The sequence below is a fragment of the Chanodichthys erythropterus genome, chromosome 21 (assembly GCF_024489055.1).
Source record: "Chanodichthys erythropterus isolate Z2021 chromosome 21, ASM2448905v1, whole genome shotgun sequence".
NCBI classification, from domain to species: domain Eukaryota; kingdom Metazoa; phylum Chordata; class Actinopteri; order Cypriniformes; family Xenocyprididae; genus Chanodichthys; species Chanodichthys erythropterus.
In genome coordinates, this window is record NC_090241.1 from 18,902,578 (window position 1) to 18,925,553 (window position 22,976).

The 22,976-nt window shown below is 36.8% G+C and overlaps 1 protein-coding gene across 4 annotated transcripts in view; it reads left to right on the top strand.

Moving 5' to 3' along the window:
• lpp (LIM domain containing preferred translocation partner in lipoma) overlaps positions 1-22,607 on the top strand; it is a 231,867-nt gene extending 209,260 nt beyond the window's left edge. For all 4 annotated transcript variants that reach the window (XM_067374511.1, XM_067374514.1, XM_067374512.1 and 1 more), the window contains 3 exons: positions 17,080-17,258; positions 19,493-19,613; positions 19,700-22,607. In XM_067374511.1, the coding sequence (XP_067230612.1) occupies positions 17,080-17,258; positions 19,493-19,613; positions 19,700-19,828 (429 nt within the window). In that variant the 3' untranslated portion in view covers positions 19,829-22,607. The remainder of the gene's footprint in view (positions 1-17,079; positions 17,259-19,492; positions 19,614-19,699) is intronic.
• The last annotated feature ends 369 nt before the right edge of the window (positions 22,608-22,976 follow it).

Consider the following 22,976-nt stretch of genomic DNA (forward strand, 5'->3'; position numbering starts at 1 on the left):
TGCAAATTTCAAAGAAGCCAGAATATTGTTAATATTGGTTAGATTTGTTTAACAAATTAAATGTTCTAAATCCAGCTATATATATTAAAATGTAATTTTTTTTAAATCAAATTCACTTACAGTGTATTCACTACATTTCAATTAAAAAATGTTAAAACAAATTGGAAATTAAGATATGCTTCAGTGGCATGTTTTTTTCTCTCTCTCTCTCTCTCTCTCTCTCTTCTTTGGCGGGCCAAATTAAAGGTCATCGCACGGGCATCTCTGGTGCTTGAAAATGTTTCTGATGACTGATGAGTACTGGATACACTTCACGACAAATGCAATTGCCAAAGTATCATGTATATTGATTTATTAGACAGCTCTCTCAAATACTTGATTTTGATTGGCCATTTGCGGCATTCAGCTGTCAGATATTTCTTAATAATGACCATTGATCAGGGCAACACTGTATAACTGACCACATAATTTTTATTATTAACTTAACATTCCATGTTCCTTGTCCATGAATTATTTTAATTTGGAAGCAGCCATGTAATCAGTGGGTTAATATACAGCCAGTTGATCATGCTCTCAAAATAAAACCTGATTGGTTGATCGGGTCCCCAACACGAAGCTTCGGTCTGACTGTACATAATTCCTTACAAATATGAAATATGCTGAACCATTAATCTAACATGTAACTTTCTACCTCACGCTGGTTTTATGTCAGCCATTTCAGGAAAAACTAATGTTATGTTTGGTTTTTTTTTTTTTCATATTTTGGGTGACAAAGTTTATTTGGACTATATGACAGCCTATGTTGCATCATAGGTAGCTGATACTGTAGGAAATGCCAAGTTCTCCACATTATAACCACTAGTCCTAACACTGAGGTTTCTCTGACTTTCTTGGTTGCCCACTGCTCAAGAATGGATTAGAGAAATCAAGAGAAATTTCCAGGACTGTCACCAAAGCCAAAACCACCTTTACCACTCCTACAGCTTTTCAGTAAACCGTTACTAAATCATCTGCACTTACCGCTGCAACTGGGGCACGGTGCCAGCTTGGAGTTCAATAGAGGGCACAGATTCACAGCATCATCTGAATATTCAGGGGAGCATAGGCAAATTGAAAATAATAAATCTTTAATAATAAATTTCAACACCATAGCAGTGCAGGTTTTCTGACTGCTGCTGTTTTTTTTTTTTTTTTTTTTTTTCAGATATTAAAGGGATGGTTCATCAAAAAATGCAAATCTCATCCGAATCTCTCTCTTTTTTTCTTTTTTTTTTTTCAGTGTCAAGCACATTATAAGATATTTTTAAGAATGTTGAAGTCCAAATGGCACTTTCATTGTATTGGCATTTTTCAAGATGTCATTTTTTTCTCCCACAGAAAAAAAGACATTTTATTATGCCATGAAGGTGAGTTGATAGTTTTTTTCATTTTGAATCTGTGAATCTTTGAGGTCACTGAATGACTGACTGTGTTCTCTCCCTGTACTTCAAGCCACAATGCACTATACTGAGAGAGACACTGAGTTAGTTCATATATTTGATACAGTTGCTCTGTTCAGCTGAACTTCAGAATGATAGGAAATGGGCAACAAAGCAACAGTTAACCTTTGTTCCAAAGAACACCGTCAGACTATTATGTCTGTCTGTGTGCTTTCTTCAACGAATGAATCACTTGAAGTATCGGTGACTCAGGCCATCTTTTGAATCACCCCCAGTACACTGATCAGCTCTCAGAATGATTGTACTTGCTTCCTCTGGAAGTTTTCCAACTTGGATCCATGCGCTAAAGAGAGCTGGGATAATTTAAGAACTTTATTTATGCATTTCATCAGCATAAATGTTCTTCTGGCACAAGATCAAAAGGATGGAAGAAATCTGAATTTCTTAATGAAAGTAATTTCTTCTTCTTTTCTCCTCATCCTCAGGGTCATACGCCTCTGTGCGATTAGAGAATGAGCATGAGACTTTGGTCTCTATAGAGACATGGCAGTCCCCCAGTGAGCTGGGGGGAAACTTCAAATGAGGCCAGCGAGTCAGTCTAGGAATCTTTTAAGATAGGAAGAATGCACATTGTACATTATTTAGCAGTTTATTTATCTGCAGAGACAGGATCATAGCATTCATATTTTCATTGTTCTTATATAAACATCTCATTTACTGCTCTGTTTGCCACTAGGGAGCAGAATGGGGAAAAAAACACCTGTTATGTATCTAATGCCATTTACTTTCTTCCAAAGAAAAGAGCCTACATTTATTGAAAACCTCTTTTCAACCTTATTTTAAACTGGTCACGTCTTACTAAACATCTGGATTTCCTTCTATAAATACCTTTGATGTAAGACTGTCAGTGTGTGTTCAAAGTGTCCTTAATGCAATTTTTATGTTAACCTGTTGGATCCTGAGTTAAAATTATAATTGATCATAATGTTCATAGCTTCATTAGAGGATTTCAGATCTTCGTTGTAGAATTTAAAATTTCGATTCATCTTGACTTCAAAAGTCATCTTGACATCAAAAGATATCTTGACAGCATTCAGCAAACTAATTTCTCTACTTAGTTTAAAAGGTTCAGCCAAAAATGAATATAATGTCATTTATTACTCACCCTCATGCCATTTCACACCTGTAAGAACTTCGTTCATCTTCGGAACACAAATTAAGATATTTTTGTTAAAATCTGATGGCTCAGTGAGGCCTGCATAGGCAGCAATGACATTTCCTCTCTTAAGATCCATTAATGTACTAAAAACATATTTAAATCAGTTCATGTGAGTACAGTGGTTCAATATTAATATTATAAAGCGACGAGAATATTTTTGGTGGACCAAAAAAACTAAATAACGACTTATGTAGTGATGGCCGATTTCAAAACACTGCTTCATGAAGCTTCGACGCGTTATGAATCTCTTGTGTTGAATCATGATTCGGATCGCGTCAAACCACCAAACTGCTGAAATCACATGACTTTGGCTTTGGATACCTCTCAGATTTCATCAAAAATATCTTAATTTGCGTTCTGAAGATGAACAAAGGTCTTACGGGTGTGGAACGGCATAAGGGTGAGTGATTAATGACATAGTTTTCATTTTTTGGTGAACTAACCCTTTTTATTAATACTTTTATTCAGCAAGGATGTATTAAATTAATCAAAAACTTGTATTCATTTTGAAATATATTAAAATGGAAAAGAGTCATTTAAAAGATGTTTTTACTGGATTTTTCATCAAATAAATGTAGCATAAGATACTTCTCTCAAAAATTTTACAAAATCTTAAAGACCCCAAACTTTTGAATGGTTGTATAATTATTTGCATATAAGCAAATTTCCAAAAGGAAGCTTAAGTGGAGGCAGTATTTTTCAGTTCTGTTTAGTTTCGGAATAAAGGCTATCACACAGTGACATCCAGTAATCTTTCTCTATAGCATCAAACAGGAAATACAAAGCCATTTGTTCAAATCTCTTATTTTGCATATTCTTTGGAACAGCACTGATAGCGTTAGCATGTTTCCGCCTCTGGGCAATATAGACAACACAGAACTTTTGAACAGTGCAACTAGATATCATTCATTCCTTTCAGTAATAGACAGGAAGGCTGCCTGCTGGAGATTCTCTTGTTATCTCTGATCTGCTTCCTGCTTTCCCGTCATCTTATCACTCATGTGCTCTCAGCATCACAACTGACCCACAAAGCACAGTGGCAATAATCAGCCTTTGTGCACTGGCTTTCCCTGGTCCACCCATCACTGACTTATCATTGCTTGTTTGAATGCGGTGCAATACAGATAAACTTATTCACAGCTCAATTAATCCCCCTTTTTGCATGAAGTGGTCTCTAATCCTGTTAATGTGACATCAGTGGCTTGTCTGTTGTTTTCACTTCTTACCCTGATTTGTTGTAAAGCAGCAGCTGTGGCATGCATCTGGTACCCGCTTTTGGACCTTTTTCGTTTTCAAACACCTAATGTAATCATAGCTGCACATGCTCACCGAGTCTCTTACACATTCTCCACAATCTCAGTGTTATCTTGCACAGTGGGAACTGTTTTTATGCACAGTCAACAGCACATTATTCACAGTTAGAGCACTGATGTTTGCCCAGGATTTACAGTATATTCAGTCTTCTGGCAAATGTTTTCAGTTACTTCATACAAAAACAATAGCAAAGTTTATAGACTTTCACAATGGTTCTTCAACGAAATGCAGAGCCACCAAATCATTTTCCTCTTTCTTTAGTCTTTTTTAATTCGGTCTGCTGGGTTTTGACAGGGATTTTGAGGGGTAAGTTCAGTGCTTGAGGCTTCTCTGTGGAGCTGTTTGATTAGTAGTGTTAGAGACAAATGTTCCTGAAAACTGCTATGGCGTAAAACACCGGAAGGAAAAAGGCACTACTTTGGAGTGAACAGAAGTGTTTCTCTGGCGAATGGGAGAGTTAGTTTCTTGGTGTGGGCTGATTGTTGCGTTTGTATGCAAATAGACATCAAATAGACCTCTCTCAGAGTAAAGCTAGTTAGCTTGTGCAACACCAGCAGAATGTAGGCGGTAAATGGAATATAATTCAAAAGAGAAGTTTGTGTACATGGGTTAATGACATATGATGTAAGAAATGTTTATTTTTATTGTTTTAATTTACTTTAAAATACACATATGCCAAGTTCTTAAGAATGTAAATGTTGTATAAGTGGTGGTTTCATGTAGTTTTGAAAAACTGAGAAGTTTTAGTTTAATGACTCTAAAAGTGTCATGTGGTGTAACTATCAAGTAAAAACACAAAATAAGGTGAAAATACGCTACTGTTCAGAAGTTTGGGGTTGGTAAGATTTTTAAATGGTTTTGAAAGAAACCTCTTAAGGCATGAACACACCAAGCCGACGCCAACAAACTAGTGGCGATGAAAGCAGACTGCGGGGTTGGCTCATGTCGGCAGCGTCTGGGTCCAAAGTTGCCCTGACACACCGAACCGATGTTTGACACCCAACGGCCAAGTAGCATGTCCGTTCAGCGCCTGCGTAAGAAGAAATGCCTTTCCGTACCAGCAGGTGGCAGTAGCTGAACAGCCAATTAGGGGTGCGTTTCCCGAACAACGATGTAACTCGCTGCTGAACTACCATAGTACGATGCATCGTTGAACAAATCAACTAGCTAGTCACAACTGTTTCCCGAAACCGTATTGTCGCAAACCTGTCGTTCAACCACATTGGTGAATGACTTCACGCAGATGGAGTAATAACTTTTTTAAATGAATCCATTTGAGATCGAATTAATGCTAGAAGTTCTGCTATAAATTACAGACATGGAATTAGAGGACTAATTCTCATTTTCCTCAGTTATTTTGCTTTATTTCCAGATTAAATCAAATGCTTGATCTTACGTACTAGAGCACGAATGCACATGCGCACTCTCCAAAACCGGTGCTTTAAATCTCTTAACAAACTAAATTATATAAATGACACTTGTATATATTCGAAATAAAAGATATACATTGTACTTGATGTCAGCTTGCTTATTTTGCTCAGGATAACGATTTATCAAGTTCACATGTCATTAAAACAGGAAACTATGCTTCTAACCACAGTTTTTCAGGAAACACCAAATCGTTGAACTATGTAAGTAATGACGGAACTTGCGATGTTAGTTGGCTAACGGTGCTTTTGGGAAACGCACCCCAGAATGATCAGATGGCCAAACTGTCCGACGCAATTCAACATGCCAAATCATGTCGAAAAAAAGCAGATGAGGACCAACTTCAGCCAACGGTGCGGAACACACTGAGAAAACTTAGTCGGCCGACGAACAAAAACTGCTCGACGGCCAACCGTTAGCTTGGTGTGTTCCTGCCTTTAGGTGCACCAAGGCAACATTTACTTGATGAAAAATACAGTAAAAAGAGAAATATGTTATTATAATAATAATAAAATTTAAAATAACATGTAATTTATTCCTGTGATGCCAAAGCTGATTTTTCAGCAGCCATTGCTCCAGTCTTTAGTGTCACATGATTCTTCTGATTATGCTGATTTGGTGCTTAAAGGATTTAGTTCACCCAAAAATGAAAATTCTGTCATTAATAACTCACCTTCATGTCATTTCACACCTGTAAGACCTTCGTTCATCTTCGGAACACAAATTAAGATATTTTTGATAAAATCCAATGGCTCAGTGAGGCCTGCATTGACAACAAGATAATTAACACTTTCACAAGCCCAGAAAGCTACTAAAGACATATTTAAAACAGTTCATATGACTACAGTGGTTCATCCTTAATGTTATGAAGCGACGAGAATACTTTTTGTGCTCCAAAAAAACAAAATAACGACTTTATTCAACAATATCTAGTGATGAACGATTTCAAAACACTGCTTCATGAAGCTTCTAAGCTTTACAAATCTTTTGTTTCGAATCATTGGTTCGGAGCGTGTATCAAACTGCCAAAGTTACTTGATTTCAGTAAACAAAGCTTTGTTATGTCATAAGTGTTTCGAAACGTTTCGAAATTTCAATGATTCACCACTGGGGGGTGTGACTTTGTCAGTTTGATACATGCTCCGAACCAATGATTCGAAACAAAAGATTCATAAAGCTGCGAAGCTTCATGAAGCAGTGTTTTGAAATCGCCCATCACTAGATATTGCTGAATAAAGTTGCTATTTTGGGGGGTTTTTTTGCCGCACAAAATGTATTCTCGTCGCTTCATAACATTAAGGTTTAACCACTGTAGTCACATGAACTGTATTAAATATGTCTTTAGTAGCTTTCTGGGCATCTGAAAGTGTTAATTAACTTAATTAAGTGTTAATTAAGTGTTTAATTATAATATCATAAATTAATGTGATTTGTTTCAGGTGCCTTGGATTGAAATAAAAAAAACGACACATTGTGATAGTCTGCTGCATCCACCAAAACCTAGCACTCGAACAGGCCCACAGATACCCGATTTGCATAAGTCATTTAGTGATTTGGGTGCTAAAGTAAGGCCTAGAGTGCAAATATATGCCTTTATCAGTGGACAGAATCCATTATCTGAATTCCCTTTTAAGAACTTTTGTAATGATGACATAGGTCACACCTTCCCATGGTTTATGAACACACAGTACAGAAGACTGCACTGCTGAGGCTAAATTTATGTGTCCTCTCTCTGAGTGAGTTTGTAGGATGATGCACATTATCATAAATTAAGAGCTTTGTACAGAGAGCACTAGTGGGGGAAGTGCTGCTTGTGGCTCTTTCCCCCAGTGCAAGATCAGCTTTGACATGTGTTTACTCCTCTACATAAATATTTAGGAACACAAAAATTCTCTCTGGCTCAAATCTTTTGCTCAACTCTTTGGTCAAATCCCCCATGGGCCAGTGTCTATGTCACAAACTGTTATTCATATTTTTCGGTTCAGCCCGATGACTTATTTTGGCCTTCCAGCTTCTGTTTTGGATTGATCTGCCGTTTCAGGCATTGATGGGGTGGTAAATAGTCAGGCTACAACTGAACTTATGGAGCTGTGACTATCTACAGTTGAAAATTAACCGCCGTGAGAAGTCATGTAGTTTCAGCTTAATATGAGGGGGGGGATTTTTTAATTTAGTTTAAAACACAAATGGCAAGTTCTTAGCATGTTGGTTTCATATGGTTTTTCATATGGTTTTGAAAAACTATATACCACTTTTTACCAGTTTTAAAATACTTATTTGTCTATGTGGTAGAAAGGCAAAAAAATAAAATCAGTGCTACCTGACTAGAAAAAAAAAATCTAATCTCAAAAGAGAAAAAAAGGGCTGTTTTCCCTTTTGCCAAATAGGTGGGGAAACTTCAACACCCATAATGCACTGGGCATGTTGCTGTCCAAGGCCACTCCCAGTCTGCTTCTATTGGATAGGCTTGACCAGATTCAAATACCACCTTGCTTGAGTAGGAAATACTTTTTAGCAAACATATATCCACAAAGGTTGTCGACTTATATTGTTCTCAAATCCAAGAATTCAAAGAGTAAACATCTTCCGGATGACACAAAATGCTTTTGCTGACAAATAAATGGGAATTTCTTGTTCCAGGTAACACGGAGAAAGAGTAAACATTGTTTATACAAAGCAAAAATCTGCGAATTTACAAGAAAAAATAAACAATTTTCCTTACACCTTAAATACATGTGTGTACTTATCTTAACCTTTATTTTAGAAATAATGTGAAAGTTCACACAAACATTTGATGTCCAGTAAGATTTTTTTAATGTTTCTGAAAGAAGTCTCTTATTTATTTTATCAATGTGAGTAATTAATGTGCTGTGACTACCTGCAATTGAAAGTGAACCACCGTGAGAAGTTATAAAGTATGGAGTTCCGGCTTAATTTGAGATTTGATCAGATTTACCAAATTAAACGTTAAGAAGATCGCTCTTGACCTTATTCACTCAACTAATCCTTAACCATGATGTTAAATACACAGCAACATTTTCACAGCCAATAAATTAGTTCTTAATCCAGGATCAGTGGAGGAAATGGCCACCCTGCTGAGCAACAAGAGGTAAATGCCATTTTGTTCCATGTAAGTTGCCCTCTGTTGATCAGCTCAACAAAACTAATGGCTGAGACTGCTTTCATTTGCGAGATAGCCATTTTTTTTTTTAAGCAAGTGGACTGCGGGGCTGAATGGCATTGAGGTTAATTATGTTAGTAAGGTGCTATGTTTGTAGCACCCTGCAGATCTTTCCCTGTTGAAACTGCTCTCTTCCTGCCAGCTGCCTCGCGTTACTACTGTCAGAACACTTAATTGCCTGGAGCACTTAATTAATTGGAGATCATAATTTCTGGTAATCGGGCGTGTTTAACGTGGTCCCCCTTCCCCATCTTTCCTCCTGGACTTTTACTGCATGATTATACAGAAGCATACAACTTGTTGGATGGAGGCTGGTTTAGATAAATGGCCAGGTCCCTATGGCCTGCTTCATTACTGCCTGATTTACTGCACACTCTCTCATAGAAAATATGGGGAGAAATGCAATCACCGTTATGAGATTGCGCATTCTAGAGAGTTTGATTTTATTATTTGGGTCAGTGACAAACATGAGTGCCCACAAGACAGGAAAATCTTTTAAAAAGTGTAAAAACACATGCGCCATGTTCTTAGAGATGTACTATTTGCATTCATGTTAGTTTTATACAAAGTATCATGTTATCATCAAGCAAAACGTAAGAACATTTTACTTGCACCTTGAATACATGTGTGTACACTTCTTAATATTTTTAACAAAAGTGTGTTAAACATATTTTAAGGTAACATATACAGTATATCACAAATTTCATGAAGTATTAATTTTTTGCCTTGTTACAAATTATCTGATATTTTAAAAGACTTATCAGCCTTATTGACCCTAAGACAAACACATTGACAAAAATAAAGTATTTTTGAATAAATCCATGCATTTTTTGACCATAAAACATCAAGTTACCATATACAATAACACTCCAAAAATCACATTAGATTCATGAATAATGCTGTTGTGATACATTGCATATTTATTGCAATACTTTACTTTTAGTTAGTATATGAACCTGCAATTTTCAAACAGAGAGATCTGTGTGCTAATATAATGGTGCACATACTGTACAATTGAACCACAATGTCCAGGTTCCACGCTGTGCTGAGACATTTTCCCAGGGTGGTCCAATAAGGGTACATTTTGCCGTGTGCAGCGGAAGCTTCTGGTAATGGATGTCCTCTGTTGCATGATACCCACATCCCTTCGGCCAAACTGTGCCACAGTGCAAGTTTTCACTCACTCGGCTGGGCCAACAGCCATGTCCGTCATTGCTTTGGAGGAAGGTGATGACACACTAGAGTTCGAAAACAAAGCTCCTCAGCAACAATTACACGTGCTTACAATAAAGTATAAGCATGGTTTATTGACCACAAGCTTCAGCCAAGTCACTTTTTAGCAGAATTACAACAGCACTAAAGTTCAAAAACTGAATGAATGTCTTTGAGCTTTCTTGTATACCCTGTCTGCCCGGTGTGATTGCAAGCGACATTGCTTCCCACCTTGCCTTCAGCCCAAGCTGATAGATGTAAAGTGTAGGGAACAGGCAGCAACTCACACCAACACCTTTCTGGAGCTGCCCTCACACCGGCGCGCCTGCCGTATGTCTTGAAAGAGTTAGCGTTGCCCACGCTCTGCTATCACGCTGAAGTACAGAGGGTGATGAAGACAGGTGAATCCACCCTGCTTGTTTTGCTTGATGTTGGAAGTACAGCAGCAAAGCATGCGTTCGAGGCTTTCTGCTGTCTTCTTCTATGAAATATTCATATCTGTCTGCATTAGCATTAGCAAGCTACTAATTGAGTTCTGTGTATTCAGACATGATTAACTGGCTGGCATTCCTCAAAGGAGAGACCCAATTAGATAGCACTTGCATGAATTGCCTTGCAACTTCCCTCTTCGCGCTGTTATCCCTGTTTGTTTGTGTGTGTGCTTGTGTTGCATGTGTGTATCTATTGAGTTGGTTACAGCACTTGATTTTCATTACTTGCGTGTTGCTCTTGTAATATAGGTGTAACCAGGCAGAAAACATGACTGTTTGAAGCCTGTTTGGTAGCATTCTTTATTTCATTCAAACTTGCATCACTTCCTTCAAGGGAGGAAAATGTGTCACCCCAAGCTGACCTGATGAAGTGTTACTTCAAGTGTTGCCTGCTGCATTTTGGCTCTGTTATAAGATGGATCTGGAGCCATGTGTCCAGAGCGGTCAAATTCTACTTCCGAGCTCATGTTAAGGCATGCGGACAGCATGAGGAAAGTTTGTGTGGACAATGTAAGGGAGCAGGCAAGGTTCCCGGGTCAATGACATCATTTTATTTATTTTTTTTTTATTTTTTTTTTTGTCCAGAACAATTTAATTTGTTCAAATATATATATGAAACCAACATGAATATGATTATGAATTAATTTTACTTTTCTTTATAAAAGAGTCAATGTCTTTATTGACTGTTTTACTTAAATTTACTCTGACAAATGGATGAATAAACATGCAAGTATTTAAATTAGATTTAAAATTTAGATTTTTTAGAATTAAAATGAATTTAACACATACACAAAAAAAAAAAAAAGATCTTTAAGAAATGCTCAGATATTTTACAGTTACACGGAAACCTTCTAAGGTAACTGCCATAGTGAAGTCAGTACAGGATTGTCTCTGAAATGTAATGGCGGGGTGTTGTCTTGGGAAAAGACGTTGAGAGTTCTTGGCTCAGTGCCTCTGCATTCATATCCAATCCCCTGTAGCTCTCTTTCCTTTAACTCTCTTTATTTAAGTAGCTCAAAAGATTGTTTCCCTGAACGCCTCACAGTCCCAGGGATCCAAAGCAGCAGTTTGGTTTTAGTTTGGTTTTCAGTCCGCTCAATGCTAAGGACCTTCTGTCGACCCATTACCATTTATCAAGACCAGTTAATGCTAGAGCCTCAAAGTTGTCCTTGTTCTCTTAAACCATGTATCTATATGTCTGTACTGTTAATTTAAATTTGCTTCGTTTTTTTTTTAAATATGATCAAAATTGTGCAATTATTAGTGTCTCCTGACCTGTATTTAAAGGCCAAGCCACACTTACCTAGATGTCTGTGTGTTATGTATTTTAGTCAAGCAGTTAATTTAAAGAATTATTATTGTTTTTTATTACAGCCCTAGTAATTTTACATACACAGTCTATTCATCTGAAGGAATGTGAGTTCTTTAGTCAATGATTAATCTATTCAGAGCATCCAACTGACTTCTGACCTCTCAGCTACAGTAAGAAATGTCTTGGTTTTCTTAATTTTATTTCCTGATGATCTTGATCTTCACAATCCTCTGAGTGATTTAGTTTGGGCATCTGTATATTATCATATTGTAGAGTGGTACTCTAATGTGAAGTTGTCATAAATAAATACATAATTTTGCTGCTGACAGACAATCAAAAAGTTTTATGTGAAATTCTAATATTATACATTTATGATGACTCGGGGCATTGCTCAAGAATTAAGTACAAAAGTCCTTTTTGGTTTTAAAACTATTTAGATTTCAGAAGCAATTTAGATGATGTTTCTATGGTAAATGCAGTTGGCAGAGTGACATTGAAGGGTATGCAGGTGTTTCGATATTCTGTGCAAAACAAATCCATGCCACCAAGCTAACTGAGAATCATGTAAAATTGATAAAGCCTCTTATCAAAGAAGACATCCAGTAACTTCAGAGTGTTTTGCTTAAATTCACATTGAGCGCTGTGAATTGGCAGTTGATGGTTACAGTATACACAGACCTCATGTGATTTACCTTCATATATCTCGGTTTTAGTTCCTCATATTTCTCCGTCTTTAAATCAATCCAGGCAGACTGGCCTGGACTGGTTTTATTTAGACCAGTCTTCAAATAATATTTGTGAAATTCAAGGCTGACTGTGTCACTTTTTAGTCATTCTTATGGACTGAAGGTCCGCTCCACACTGTTGTCCAGCACTATGAGAAGTTCTCCTGCTACAGAATTGTGTGTTGTGTTTGCATCTATGAAAAGAAGAGTGCCTGGAAGAAAGAGAGAGTGTTGGAGCACTTTGTCAGGAAATTGAAAAAGCAACAAGGGAAAGAAGAGGCTACAATTGACTTCAGTGCTCTCCACTCACCCTTTCGTTCAGAAAGAGGCTGTCTGACCTAAATTCATTTTACCTCATCTGCCTAGACGTTTGTTTAGCCTTCTGGGCAAACACTTAGAGAAATGTATGAAGCTGAAAAAAGAGGAATATATGTGAATATATTACATTCTAACAGGAGAAAAGTAAACTGAGAGCATGAGTAGACGTCTAGTGCCCTCTAGTGGCTCTCTGAGCCATTATTCTTCCACCAGTGAAGCCATTAGTGGTGCTCTGCGCAGATTTTCCTAAACCATCTTTGAAAGTTATTACCGGACACTAAATCCACAGCATGTAAATCAAAACTGCTTTGACGTCAACATAAAAGCTGCCGGGGAAGAGAGGTCTGACTGACCCAGACTTCACTGTCACAGGGTTTCTACGATGACACTGGCACAACATATTCTGTGAAATCTGCTCTGAAGTGTGAAAACGGATTGTTTTTGAATGTTTCTTCAGAAAACTGTAAGCAGCAGGGTTCAAGTCCTTTAGAAAAGGGCAAAGACTCAGGTTAAACATTTGACTATGTTCCTAAAGGCTATATATACACAGACTGCCTGTCTTCCTATATTATTCCCTCCCCCTCTTCCTTGCCTCAGAGTTATGAGACAAGCCTCAAGGGTTCTCAGCGGCAAGCTTATTAAAGGCTTTATCCGTTTCCAGGATTTGCAGAGGATTGTGGCACGGACATTGTTTGTACACAAGTGTTGCTCTGGGAAATGATGTTAATTTCTGTTATACTCACAGAAATGACACAAATTAGACACTGGTGTACCTATGGCCTTTTTGAGCCTTGAGGATCCCTTAGAAGTCGGTCTTCTCTGACACTGATCTAAAGCCAAGTTGATCTAAGAATGATTAGCGGAACGTGGGAGCTAGGGGCCAAGTCCTTTGACCCTCTCCTCAGCTTGCTGGTGAACCGGGAGCATGGGAAATGATCCCAGTGCACAGGCGGTGCAAACAGGATTTGATACATGGGACTCTTTCCAGTAAATTCTGTCCATGCAGCTGAAAACTCTATATACTACAGATCTGTTCCAAAACCTAGTGAGCTGCCTTCTAAGGCAGCTTCCTAATGTCATAAGTGACAGATTTGGAACTGTACAGTACATTGGCAGGAACACCATGTGTCACACAACCACCGTTTCTCACAAAAAGCACATGGGAGACTCTCAGTTGATTTAAATAGTTTGATATTACCATGTTGCTAAGCTAACAGTGCAGTACTAACATAACCACAAAAAAAAAGGCTAGCCCCCACCAATATCAAATATTGTTATCAATATGTTTTAGTATTTAATCAAATATTTGAATCAAAAACATTTTTCTTACATCTGCCATCTGGATTTTAGATTGGCTTTGGGTGTACGATATAATCTACAATTGTTGTTTTAATGATTTGCAAGCTGACATTAGAGTATTTCACTCACCTTGCAAAAAAAAAACAAAAAAAAAACCTTGAGAGTTCACGCTTTTACTGTTATATAGAACACAGTTAGAATTTCATAGATTTTATTTGATGGGTAACAGCCCTGAAGTGCCATATTATTCTAATTGCCGATTAATTATTAAATGTAAGAATTTGAAAATGTAAAAAAAAAAAAAAAAATGCCTTTATAAAGGGAAAACTGTGCCTGTAAATCAATTTAAGGGGGCAATGATCACCCCTTAACGAAAATGTTACTTTCTGTCACCGATGTGAACTAAGAACCACACAGAATGTGAATTATCTGAAAATCTTTGGCAGTCACCTTTGTCCACATCAGGACTAAACCAATGCAAAAAAACAAAAAAAAAAGTCAACGACAATTTGATGATATTTTACTATCAACGAAATCCCAGAAAATAAAGATACATTTTTGTCAATATTGCACTCCCTTAGTGTGAGCAGATACCCAAGATCATACACACAGGACTGTCCGCTCTAATCATCAGGGCTCATTGGCGCGGAAAAAATGTGATGGCTTACAGTGTTGCCACACATGCACATAGGCATGGAAGTCTGTGTTTGAAAACAGTACTGAGTGGCTGTGCCAAAGAAACAGGCAGCCAAAGAGGACAGCTGTAGCCTGGAGTACTCACACATACTGAGATGTGTCTGGGCCACCGAATCCCGAATGGAGAAATCCAGGAAATATTTGTGCATCATAGCCTCTCATGCGAAAACAGTCTCACACATGCTTTCAAAGAGAAAGTCATCCTATAATTGATCACACACAGATGATTTCACCATCCTTTGCTGTAATTGCTTGGCTGGAGGGGAGGGAGGGGGGATAGAAGATTCTTTTATATGAAATATCGAAATAACAAATCCAGGGCTCGGGGTGGACATTAAGAAGAGGAATGTGAGCGAAAAGTCATCAGCTGGCCCGCGGCCCGGTATCCGTGGCTGAGGAAAAGCCTGCAGTCATCAGAAAGTGGACGTATTTACTGCTTCGCCTCTCGCAGAACGAAAGCGAGAGTGAAAAATGACTTTGTTTGTGAATCAGAGAGTAGCTAATCAGATCTCACTTTCATTCCATTGCTCACTATATATACTTTATATCAGAACCTTCCCGCTTTTCCTCAGGCATTGAGGACAGAGATACACTTGTGACAACCATTTGGATGCCCACATTATCCTACAGGAATCCATTACATGTTGATAGATTATGGATTTAAAAGGGTCTGTTCGCCCAAAATTTAAGTTCTGTCATCATTTACTCACCCTTATGTTGTTCCAAACCTGTTTGACTCTTGCGAAAAACGCCAAAGTAGTTATCTGTCAGAATACCTAAGCTGCTCTTTTCCATACAATGGTTTCCATACAAAGTTAAAGGGATAGTTCACCCAAAAGTATGATGACCGAGAGAGCTCAGTGTGCTGAAACTGAAGAAAACACATGCAAATAGAAAAAAACACCAGCAAATTAAGAAAACATCATCAGTTTGACAACTCATGTGTTGCAAATACCCACGGCGCAACCAAATGCAGAAACACGCTGCAAATACTCACAACGCACATATGATCAGGATGTTAAAATAAACAAAAAAACCTCACCTTTCAGGTGTTTAACAACACCACTGATGAGTAGACATTGAACAATAAGGGGTCCCAGCCAGATTCGTCACTTGTTGGGGTCCCCTTGTAACATTTCCATTGTGGTCTTTGCTATTTGCAGTGTGTTTCTGTATTTGGTTGCGTTGTGAGTATTTCATAAATGCGTGTTTTGTCCGTAATTCTAATGGCCGCATCTGAGGCATTAAGTGCATCATATTACGTTTTCATCAACTTATGTGTTATAAAGTGTTTTTGTAGCTATGTGGGTGCTCAGTTTTTTCTGCCATTTGGGCAAAATCTCATGATACACAAGATGAAGTGCTAGGCACAGGCTACTTAAAGGATTAGTTCACTTTGAAATGAAAATTAGCCCAAGCTTTACTTTACCCTCAAGCCATCCTAGGTGTATATGAGTTTCTTCTTTCTGATGAACACAATCTGAGAAATATTAATAAATATCCTGACGCATCTGAGCTTTAGTCAACAGGGTTCACGAGTAAGAGCTGAATGAAGTTCTTCCATCCACATCTACCCATTATAAACACGTATTTCACACGGCTCTGGGGGGTTAATAAAGGCCTTCTGAAGTGAAGCAATGCCTTTGTTTAAAAAATATATATCCATATTTAACAAGTTATGAAGAAAAATATCTAGCTTCCGCCAGACCGCATTCCGTATTCAAGTTACGAAGAAAGTGTAAACTGGAGTCGCGTCAGTTAAGCTTTTTCCGTAAGCTGAATAGGGAAGGCGTATGATATAAAGTAAGCTTTGTGAACTGCAAGAATTTTAATTTTTATATATATATATATATATATATATATATATATATATATATATATATATATATATATATTATATATATATTATATAATTTTTTTTTTTTTTTTTTTTTGAAGCATCACAATTTTGAGTGAATGGCTTTTCAGGAAAAGGTTTCATTAAAAAATATTGTGTTATATAATGTCCTGGAAAAAACAGCTTGGACACTTTGCTAAATATCTAATTTGTTTTCAGTGAAAGTCAAATAGGTTTGGTTTGGAATGACATGAGAGTGAGTCATTGATGACAGAACTGTCATTTCTGGCTGAAGTATCCCTCTAAGAATGAGTGTGCTTGAGTTTGTGAGATGGTTTCTGCAGTGAAAAAGAATAAAAAATAGCCCTTTTCCTCCGTGTTTTATTTATATGTCTTACTTATATTTTTTACCACTGCATATCACAAGTATATCTTTACTTTTGTTTAAGGTTGAAGGTTATTACAACTGCCAAGCCATGTCTCTCACTATCAGAGCTTAAATTATATGCTGATATGAATCTATCTCAGTTGATTTTTTTCCCCCACAGTTTGCTTTGGCTGAGCTTGTACATTATGTAAGATCTTTGTTTCTCTGTGTTTGATTTTAGAACACCCTGGAGACCTGCAACATATGTAGTAAGCCCATAATGGAGCGTATCCTGCGGGCGACTGGGAAGGCCTATCATCCCCAGTGCTTCACCTGTGTGGTCTGCCATCGGAGTCTGGATGGTATTCCTTTTACCGTGGACGCTTCCAACCACATCCATTGCATCGAAGACTTCCACAAGTATGACCAGACACACAAACATGCTTGATTCTTCCACATGCTAAATTCAGGACCAATGGAAAGTCATGGGACCATATGTCCTTTACATACATTTTACAAGGCTCTGTGGAATACATGATTCTGATTGGTCAATTATGGCATCCAGCAGTATGTTATCCCCGATAATAACCGGTAAAAACTAATAACACAGGCTCATCCGGGTAACTGAAGTCAGCGCTATATGCTTGCTAGGAATGTTTTTTCTTTGTGGAAGTTTTGCGTTTGGTGAGCTAATAAAATATTAAAATTCAAATCAATATTTTGCATTTAATTATTTAATAATGTCATCCGGGTATCGCGGACACTCTCTCGTTTCATACAAACGCAGCTGCTGCCATTTTGACGACTGTTTTGTACACTGTAATGGATTATAAGATAACAAAAAGGTAAAATTCTAAAACAGTTTAATCTCAGATCAATGTCTTTTATCCCCATAATTATTTGTGTGGTGAAATGCCGTGTAATAAGTGGTATGACTGTATTTGTCCGTATAGTTTGAACTTGTCATTCGCTAGCAACTGCTTTCTTCATGGAAGCTTTGCTTTTAAAAAGCTAATAAAATATTTCAACTCAGGTCAATATTTTGCATCTAATTATTTACTTATGTGGCAAGTAGCCTTGCAATAAGTGGGATAATGTACATTCAGCCAATTATCGCAGAATAAATGGATGTACACTATCCCTTACTTAACATGTTTCATGTTTCATTATCTTACTTACTTAAACCTACACAGCTCCATCAGGGTTCAAATATCCCACTCAAAACCATTTATCGCCTTATTTGCAGGTAATTTATGTCTTTTAAATAGACTGTTCAGTACTGTCACCATATTGAAAGCAGCTTTTTTGTATGTATTAAGGAACTGAAAGGTTTCAGAGGCAATCTGTGATTGTGAGAATGTGATCACAACAGAAATGCCATTGTGTCGAGGAACAGTTGTGCCGTACCTGGACTGTACTCATTGTTAGTATTGTGGTTTAATTAGGCCACCATATGCTGAACTTCCTCCTTTTTGCTTTTTGTTGGTAAAACCCAATGAAGAAGTTGAATCACCTGCCTGTTTTTTTTTTTTGTGTACACACTCTCACCGCCTCTCTGTTATCTCTGTTCCTGTCCTATGTTCTCAAATTGCTGAACACACTAATGCATTTATTGTGGAGCTTTCTAAAACATTTGTGTTTTTGAAATCAGTTCAGCTGTATAGTAATATTGGTTTATTGATGGCTGATGGTCTGTCCATTTAGATTAGAGTAATATTTTATACACCGCTTTCCAATATATAAATTGGATAAAACTGTAATAAGTATTGATTTATTTTTAAAGAATGAGTTCACCAAAAAATGAAAATTTTTATTATTTACTCACCCTTATGTCATTCCCATTCAGTCAGTCACGTTTAACGTTACGTCAATACTGATGTAATGGGGTCTCGCCATTATGTCAGTATCAACGTAACGTCTCTGTTCCCTCCTTCAAGGAACGGGGGTTACAATAGTAACCAGTCAGTCACATTCATCATTATTACGTCAATATTGAGCAGAGAACTTTTTGCTACGAAGGGCCAAAATTGAGGGCCGTGAGCGGAAAATAATTGCTGCATTTTATTGAACTATACTACCATTCAAAAGTTTAACTTTAGCAAGTTTTTTTTTTCTCTTACACTCACTAAGGGCTGCATTTATTTGATCAAAAATACAGTAAAATTGCAAAATATTATTACAATTTAAAATGTTTTCTATTTGAATATTATTTTGAAAATGTAATTTATTCCTGTAATGGCAAAGCTACATTTTCAGTCTTCAGTGTCACATGATCCTTCAGAAATCATTCTAAAATGCAGATTTGGTGTTTAAGAAACTTTGCTTATTATGAATGTTGAAAAAAGTAGTGCTGCTTAATTTTTTTGTGGAACTGTGACACAAATTTATTCAGGATTTTTTGATGAATAGACTTTTCAGAAGAACAGCATTTATTTGAAATCTTTTTCCTTTACTGTCAATTTTTATCAATTGAACGTGTCCTTGTTGAACCAAAGTATTAATCTTACTGACCCCAAACTTTTGAACAGTAGTGTATATTAAGCATTTGACATTGATTTATATCAAATGTCATAACGGGCCAACGTTGGTCATCTCTGTCCTCAGGATTATTTTCTCATAATCTCTCTCTCTATTTTCCCCCTCCCTTTTTCCAGGAAATTTGCCCCTCGTTGCTCTGTGTGTAAAGAGCCCATAATGCCATCACCTGGCCAGGAGGAGACTGTGCGTATTGTGGCCTTAGATCGTGACTTCCATGTGCAGTGTTATCGTTGTGAGGTGAGTGAAAGCACTTTGGTGTGGCAACAAATATCCTTGTACACAGTTTTTGTTAATATACTATTTTGTGTGTGTGCTCAACATAGGACTGCGGCTGTCTTCTCTCTGAGGGGGACAACCAGGGTTGCTACCCTCTGGATGGCCATGTTCTCTGCAAAAACTGCAACACCAGTCGCATCCAGGCACTCACTGCCAAGGCTACAACTGACCTCTGAGTCACACACTTATGTACATGCAGGTCCTTAATACCCCTGCATTCATCAAATCCTGAGAAACACCATATCCTGTCACATCACTGCACACAAATATTTATGCCCTGACAAATGCACATGTACACATAAAGCTGTCATTCCACTTAAGGGGCCATGACTTGTCTTGTCGCTCATGCACCACACACTGTGCCTTTTATTAAAATTGCACTCATTTATTCTGTCCAAACGTTTTTATTAGCAGATATGTATTCATAAAGTTCCGCTACAGCAGCTTATATGCACCTAAACAAGGTAGGCCTTAACATATAGACAAGACTGTTAGATTCTAACTCAGATGTTCACAGAGCTGCAAAAAAGAAGTCCTGTTTATTTGGGAAGTGGGTCATTGAGAAAACCCTCATAGAACATCATAGAATCTACCTCTAAAAAGGGACTATGCTCTCTGATGGCTAGGAATTTCAGTATGTATCCGACCTTCGGCTTTTATTTTATTTTTGATCTCTACATCATATTTCTATACTTTTAAATAGAGCTACAGTACTAGTTATACATAAAGTCACACAAGTACACTTTCACTGCAATGGCTTTATCAGATAACGCAGATACAAAAATACTTTTAATTACGCATCATTCAAACATGGCTATGTAGCTTTTAAACCTCCTTACGAAATTGGAGATTTCATGTTTGCTAAGGTACACAAGATATGCTGGTATATATAGTACGACCTGAACCTTGACCTTGACTCATGCATCACACCTGCTTCATCAGCATACAGGTGTGTGTTTGTGAATGCATAGCCTTTCCATTTACATTTTTCTGAATTCACCCTTTGATATGAAAGTTACCAAAGAGCTACATTTACTTTCTCTGGGACAGCGTGTATGTATATTATTGTATGCTTATGAAATCTAATGGGAAGAGTATTTTATCCTTTAAGGACTGTGAATGACCTTCAGTAGCTCAGAAGCCTTAATACATTGTGGTTCATTCAGTGCGGTTTCCTGTTTCTTCCTCAGTTTACCGCTTCAATTCAAGTGAATTTAGTAAGAAATATTTACGCTTGGATTTTTTTTTTTTTTTTTTTTTGTGGTTTGGTGTTTTTTTGTTGTGCTCAGTTATCGCATTTATTTGTATATCATGAGTAAAAAAAATGGTGAAAAGGTATAGGGATAAAAATGTATGTATTTTGAGATATGCACAGTGAATTGTGCAATAATGTCACTGCAGAATGAGAACTATTTGGTATTAATTTAAAATTATCAGAGGAAAAACTCAGATTAGGTTTAAAGTGTGACAATCAGGGCTGAAAGGATGTTATATTTTATCTAATTTGATCTAAGACTTTAAGGGCTGATGAGAGACAGCCTGATGATTTTAAATTGTGAATTTATTGTAGTATTAGTTACGTAAGATAGAGATAGACATAAAAGTATTATTAAAAATAGGACAACCAGTTAGGAATAAGGAATATTTTCTTTCGTAATTTTGTGGATGATATAATTATGCAAATTTCTTCTTTGTTTTTGCATTGCCACTTTACCAAGAAGAATATGCAGACCTTTTTTTTTAATTAGACGAAAAAGTGTTCGAGCTGTTCTTAAAGCTACAGTGCACACAATTTTGAGAAAATCTGAAATTATGTATGTATATCTACAGAGTGCCATTATAAGTTTTGAGGTTCAGAGAGTTAACACTTCAGGAAATTTCCAGTCATATCTGTGTGCTGCAGTGATGCCCCAGGCAACTTCCCCTCTGGTTGAAGGGTAAATTCAGATGTGAAAGTCATGATATATATGCAAACCAGATAAATACCCGGTCACATGCCCCTCTTGATTTATTATGGCAGTTTGTGGAGTTTTCAAGTGTGTGAAATAAAATGTGCTGTAGCTTTAAGCAATAAAAGCTTCATTAGTGCTTCAGTGCTTCAATCTATACCTCCTTTTCTTAGTACCTTCTCTATATGTGCCTTTTCCAGCTTGTGTGAAACTGAGGTGGTGTTGTTTGAGCACAAACACAGCTGTGGCTTGTGGCTGATTTTGTGTGTTGAGGGATATGATGTTTGAATGCTCTGTTTTGTTTTTGTTTTTTTTTTGTTTTTTTTTTGTTTTTTTTCTGTTCACACTACCTAGAGGCTATGCATGTTTGCTACTTGAAATGATCTTTATTTCCAGTTTTTATATAGGAAGACCAAATATTTTAAGACTTAATTATACATGAAGTGTATTATGTCTTTAAAAACATTAAGAGTGTTATTGGAAAGAGAATTATTACTATATACTATATACTATTAGGTCGTCCTTCCTTTCTTTTGCTTTACTTGTTATTCCCAAAACCCATCTCGAGTTCTTTTTATTCAGATTTATTTGATTTGAATTAAAAGTAGGGCTACATCTTTCAAGCATGTATCACTCATTTGAGTTGTTCAAGTTGATTTGTTCTGTTCAAGTATTTGATCAGGATGCAATTCAAAACACATTGTACTTACTTTCCCATTTGTGACCATTACAGTAGCAATAACTTGATGATTATATGAGCTGAATACCAGCATTAAAGTGCCTTGAAATACATGGTATAGGACTGGTGGTAAGAATATTTGAGCTGCCAGAGGGTACTTTGATGTTTTTTTCTTTTTTTTTTATTTTTTCTTTTTTTTCTTTCATGAAGAAATGATAACGTGAAATAACCTAATCTGTGTTCTAGTGACAAAGTATATACTTGGATTCTGTTCATACACTCTGTTTTTCACATAGAACTTCCTCTATAATTAATAAACCTTTTGAAAAACTCCATAATTATTTTTTTCTCCATGTATAATTATGAATGTGTGTGTGTAAAATATATATATATATATATATATATATATATATATATATATATATATATATATATATATATATATATATATATATATATATATATATATATATATATATATATTTATATATATATAAAATATACTGTGTGTGTGTGTGTGTGTGTGTGTGTGTGTGTGTGTGTGTGTGTGTGTGTGTGTGTGTGTGTGTGTGTGTGTGTGTGTGTGTGATTCTATTCTGATTTTAATTCATATTTTAGATCTTTGCAGAGTTTGGCAGACTTCCCTGGCAACAAACAGATTTTCATTGTACTCTTTGCACACTCTACAGGAGAATT